Source organism: Pangasianodon hypophthalmus, chromosome 17 (assembly GCF_027358585.1).
Source record: "Pangasianodon hypophthalmus isolate fPanHyp1 chromosome 17, fPanHyp1.pri, whole genome shotgun sequence".
Lineage (NCBI taxonomy): Eukaryota > Metazoa > Chordata > Actinopteri > Siluriformes > Pangasiidae > Pangasianodon > Pangasianodon hypophthalmus.
The window spans coordinates 2,546,203-2,552,202 of record NC_069726.1 but is presented as its reverse complement, the minus strand read 5'-3'; the positions used below and the strand labels follow the sequence as shown (position 1 = coordinate 2,552,202).

Here is a 6,000-nt window from a genome sequence, read left to right as displayed (position 1 = left end):
AAGAGGTTGTTGAGGGAACAACTGTTTATAGCTGCTACAACATAAGTGAGAACAGGAAATAACTTATTTTGTGGATGTTCCACAACATTTAAGGTAACTATAAATGGATAAAAAAGTATGTTTTATACCTAATATAAGCCAGTAAAATGTATTTTATTGACAAAAACTGCATCATTATGAGGTGTCAGTAGTTGAGAGAACGTTTTCAGCTTTTCGGTTTGCATGAGCAGCATTATAACAACTTTGTGGTGTGCAAAGGGGATAATCTGATAGATTTCGATTTCATGCGAGGATTTCACACGAAAAGAAATCTCAGTTTTACGTAATTTATCAAGAAATAATTTGGACAATTCATATTTGATTTGAATGCACAGTGAATCATAAAATATAGATACTGCATAGTGTATAAGTGCAACCATAGGAGAGGGTGAAAACTTTCAATTTTATTCTCACATGAAAGGAATTTAATATTGGAGATGCTTATAGAGGCCTAATACAATATTTAATATCACCTGAGTAAGATGCCTTAATAATTAAAGATGGAGTCAGATCAGATTTTTATCATTTGTGATTATGATAGATTGCATTTGACTTAAAAAAAAATAACAGATGTCTTATTGTTTGTTTGTCTTTTGGCTGTGATTGCATCATGCAGCAAAATAATTTCAAAATACTATTAATTCTATTCGGTGGATTCTATATAATGTAATGCATTTGTTTTCTCTCTTTACCATATTAATGGCCATTGTCCCTGTAGGGTTGAGATTCTGGGCCACAGTGTACATAATGGGACCAATTATTCATCAAGAGGACATTCTTACAGCAGGGTAGACACTGTTACCCATAATCCTCCTCGTTTTTTTTTTTTTTTTTTACACACCTTCACTGCGCCTCGAGATACTCCAGCTTACATAAAGAATATTGTCATTTCTTTCTGAGAGGTGAAAGTCTGCGAACTGTTTGCATAAATTAGCTGATCTGCAAACAGAAAGTGATTTCACTGTTGGTATTTGAACAGCTTCACATTGTTTTTAACCCCGTCCTCTCGCTCGCTTGTGCACAAATCTCCACAGACTCCACTCTGTTGTTCGTCGAATGTGAGGATTTAACACAACACAAAGCTGACTCTGGAGGGTTCTTTAGTCAGAGGGAATTCGACTGATATTGTTCCACGCATGCACTGTGGCTGAGCAAAATACATATTTATGAATGCTGAGAAGTCATCTGGAGTCATCCGAGTGCCCGGCTCTCTCTTTAGAAATGGAAAAGTTCTTTATAACGCCGTTTTCGTTCTCGATCAGTGTCAGAGTGAGTTACACAACTTAACTTTGTGCTTGAAAATCTGCTTGTTGCAATATGCAAAATGAAACATTATTACAGTATGATATATATATCAAACAGTTATACCACAGCGCCGTTGAATTCTGCATCCTGATTGGTCAGAAGGTGTTGATTAATTTTCTATAACAGCAGCTCTGACAGTAGTGCAGCTGCAAATCACAGCTGGTTCTAATACAGTATCGTTTCTATAGTAACAACGTACACAGGGACTTGTACAGCAGAAGCTCGTAAAAAAAATTACGATTTTCTTTAAAGGAGGTGTTTATTTGACATTTATGGAAGGAGTCTCCAGTGTCAGGGCTTTGTAACAGTCAAACGTAAAGCTGTAACTAAGTTTTCCGACATCTTCATTACAGAAGAGTTTACGTTTTTTGCAGCTTCGTGCTAACATGACAAGCTGTGTTTTTTTCTTATTAACTTCAAGAGAGAGAAAAAATTGAGGCTGCTGAGGAGACGAATGTTTATAGCTGCTATAATGTGAGTCATAACTTGTCTCGTGGAAATTCCACAACACCTACAAAGTGTAACTATAATTTTAATAAATAGAAATTTGTAATCGTTGGCAAATTGCTGTGGTGTAAGAGGAATATAACACTTCGGGACGTGCCGTTATAGGAAAACAATCAACTTCTAGGTGATAAGAGTGACTCCGCTTCATCACACCTCCAACCTGTTGTTGATTATTTTCCATTAACAGCACACTACAACAGTTTTATTGCTTACATGATACTTTTAAAAGCATTATAAAGTAGCATCAGCAGAGCAGTTTCATTTAATCAGCTATGAATCATAAAATACCAAGCAGCAAATATTTAACACATGGTCTATTAAAAGAAATATTTCAATATTTTTCTTGACCTTTGTTGGAAATTAAAAGCTGAAAATCCTGGTCAGCTTGATTTGTCAATACATATAATATTCTAAATTTCACTGAAATGTTTTTCATAAATAAATGGGATTTTTGACACTTTTTTGGACTGGATTTTTAAATAAATGTCTCATTGTTAATATCTGTTGGTCATACAATAGAATACCTGTTAAATGAGGAACCTCCAGATGCTTCAGGCACAATTAGGATGCCAAGCTCATCCATGGGGAAAAATATATAAGCACATCCATGGAGACATGGAAAGAGTTTCTCTGGATCATGCATATGCATTGAGAAGAGGATCTCGCCAAAAAGAGGTGTTAAAAGTGCATTTTCCGTTCACTTTACTGAACTTTGTGAGTTGTGTAATTCAGTCATTTTGTCCAGGTGTAAAAGCAGGTGTGAATCAGCAGCACGTGGGTTCCAGTCATGCACATACACTCCGGCTTTATAAAATAAAAGTTACTGTAAAGGAACAGAGGAGAAAGTAACAGAATATAAATAATAAAGATCACTAGACTACCTGAACAACTTTCATACCGCTCTGGCACCTTTTTTGGCAAAGAGTTAAAAATGTGTCGTTCACGAATTAGTCTGGTCGTTGAGTCGATTCTTTGAGTCGAATCTTTGACTCGGCTCTTTTAGGTGAACTGGAGATCCGTTTTCAGCAGGAGCTGGAGAAAGTAGCTTAATCAGGAATTATTTGGAACAAACTGAATGAAAGGGTGGAAAGGTTGAAGCTGGGGATGAAGGTGTTGATGGAACTCGAGAGATCCTACATGACACTTTAGAACAATTTGATAACTAGATAAATGTAAATGACTCGAGTCTTTCATTTCAGCTTAAGGATAATTTCAGCTAAAATTTGTAGAATTGCATGCTGGGGTGTTAGTGCATGCTTTAGTGCATGCTTTAGTGCATGCTTTGGTGGCACGGCGGCATTTGACGCATTTAAAGCATCACTGCTCATTTTGAGAGGGTTTTTGGCAGCGTGCGCACGCGCACTCTCCTTCCTGCGCCCCAACTCCATTCAGGTTCAGCGCATCAACTTCAGTGTAACCCCCGCGTGCGCGCGCGCGCGCCTATGTCATTCGCTCCTGCATCTGCGCGCGTCCGTTAAACGCCACCTCTCCCCGCGTGCGCCTCAGTTAAGCGCTCCTTCACAGCGCGCGCTCGCGACTCGTCTCTCCTCTCCTCTCCTCTACTCTCTTCTCCTTTCCTCTCCTCTCCTCCGCTGTGCATGTGCATCGTCCGTCTTGCATCGTCGGAGCGCGCGAGCAGAGGAAGCGAGAGAGTAACGGAGCGCGTGGGGCGCATCGTGGCTGCGTGACTCGCAGACCCGCACAACACACCCGAGCTCCACGAGCCCTCCAAAAAAAAAGCGTGATTTCTACTGGAAGAAGAGAACACACACGCAGACGTGATACGGGACGTTTTTTGCTTTTATTTTTATTTTCATTTTTTTGTGACAAAGCAGCCCGAAAGCGGAAACTCAACTCCGAGCTCGTGAGCCCGTGTCTGCTCGCGCTTCATCTCCAGAAGAAGAGATGTTCTCTCCATTCGCGTGCATTCCCCTGCTTGCCCTCTGCCTCTCAGGTTTCGGTAAGTGCACGAGCACTTCATTCAGCATGTAATCCCTAGCTCTAGTTTGTGCTTGTGGGGTTTGTTGTGTTGTTTTGCGTTGTTTTGTTTTCTTTGTTGCTTTTTGGATGGGTTTGTGCTTGATGGCTTTTGCGCCGCGAGCGCTTTCCCTCATCATCTCCGAGTCAAAGGAAAATTGCCTTGGTGTGAAAAGGATAAAGAGTTCTCGAGCTTGTTTGCAATGAGGGCTGAATGTTGCAGAATTCAAATAATGGTTTGAGTTTGTACGTTTGTTAGACATGGGCTTGTTTTTTTTTCTTAGAGAAAACATCTCCATATTCATATTCATATCACACATTCATGCACATCATGCTTAAAGGTCCATCAGGTCCAGGTTCAGATCTATGAGTGCAAATGTACTTCATGTTCACCCACATCTTGGCTCTATCAGGCTTCACTATTGTTTTCTAAATGTAGATTATCATGCATCAGATCCATATCATATTTAGATTTATACAGCACTGCTGTATCTCCAGAGTCCTGGGTTCGAGCCTAAGCTCGGGTTGCTGTGCGTGCATGCTCTCTCCATGTCGCTTCCCTTCAAGTTCTCCGGTTTCCTCCAACCTCCCAAAAACATCCAGATAGGTGGTTTGGCTTTGCTAAATTGCCCCTATGTGTGTGTGTAAAAGTGTGGACGATCCATCCGGATTGAATTCTCCCGCCTTGCACCCGGTGTTCCCGGGATAGGCTCCGGATCTGCCCGATCAGGATAAAGTGCATACTCAGGATGAAGGAGTAAATGAATGAGATCCAGATTTCATCTGATATCAGCTGTGAAGTGGTAGGAATCAGAATCAGAAACAGATTTGCTTGCAGTTATTTATAACTTTCCTTTCTGATAAATGAAGTGTGTGGCTTTCTTTTTCAAGGTAACGTCAGATCCACATCTAGGCTTTATCACGCTTAAAAGTTCTGCACACAGTCAAGTGGCTGCACGGACACACACACACACACACACACACACACACACACACGCAGAAGCATTTTATTTCGAGAGAAATCCAGACACTCATTAAGTGCTGGGACACTTTCATCAGATGGGGATGTAGAAAAACAATACACTTTTGTGACACCTATTTGCAAAAAAAAATTGCAAAATTTAAAAAAATGGGGTTTTCATTTGATTCACATCAAATCTAAACCTAGATCCTGATTTTCATCAGCTTTAGATGTGCATCCGCTCCATATCAGATTCAGATGTGTGTTCGATCTTCAGATTTCAGCTGATATCCAGTTGTAACAGTTGTGAAGTGGTATGTATCAGAGTAACACACACACACACACACACACACTCAGGTTTGTTTGCATTGTGCCTCTGTTGTTCCTCTCTGATAAGAGAAATAATGGGCTGTATTAAAGTATGCATTTTTTATATGCTCAGTGATGCTTACTAGTGTGTAACTCGCTAGTAGAAGTTTCTAGAATTCAATTTCTTTCTTTCGGGGTTCATGGTTTATTCTTGACACCATAGAAGTCAAGATGATCTAAACATCCTGCTGTTTTTTTTTCCTCATTCGTATTGTCTTATTTTAAACTACAACTGCAGTTGCTTTTCCTCTCAGCTGCGCTTTGCGTGCTATTTGTTGATTTTTTTTTCCCGGGCTCAGTGTGTACGATACGCAGCTGAGCAAACCCAATTAAGCTGGAACACAGTAGAAAGTGCTAATTTGAATCTGACACGTGCAATAAAGCTTTTAATGCCGCTGCCGTTCACAGCTGCACAGGAGCTCTACGTCAAATCTCCAGAGAGCGCTTTTATTACAACTTTTACGAGTGTATATGTGCAGAGACGTTCAGGCTAACAGGAGAGGTTTTATTTCCCTCTTTCGAGTCTTGAGATGGAGTGTGTTTGGGATGGCACCCAAATGAGCGCTGCACTCGGGAAACCCGGGTTGTGTTTGTGCAGGTCAGGAGCACAAGAGCTAGATTTTACAGAACATGTTTATGTACGTTCACATTCATTTGCCTGACATGATTTGAAATGATTATTTATTATTTTTTAAGTATGCGATCCAAATGTAAAACTAATCAGTTGTATATTAAGCTGCTTTCCCAAGGACTCTCTAGCCATCTTGCAAAAACACCTTAATTGGCTCCCACACTTTTTTTTGCCTTTCCTGTGAAATTATTTTACAGTCAATTTTTGATGT

At 40.1% G+C, this 6,000-nt stretch overlaps 1 protein-coding gene across 4 annotated transcripts in view; it reads left to right on the top strand.

Annotated features, from left to right (window-relative positions):
- Positions 1 to 3,173: 3,173 nt before the first annotated feature.
- kirrel3a (kirre like nephrin family adhesion molecule 3a) overlaps positions 3,174 to 6,000 on the top strand; it is a 125,291-nt gene continuing 122,464 nt past the window's right edge. For 2 of the 4 annotated variants that reach the window (XM_026944000.3, XM_026943997.3), the window contains exon 1: positions 3,177 to 3,811. In XM_026944000.3, the coding sequence (XP_026799801.1) occupies positions 3,757 to 3,811 (55 nt within the window). In that variant the 5' untranslated portion in view covers positions 3,177 to 3,756. Of the gene's footprint in view, positions 3,812 to 6,000 lie in introns of all 4 variants that reach the window. The other 2 variants (XM_053241373.1, XM_026943998.3) reach the window with 2 other exon arrangements.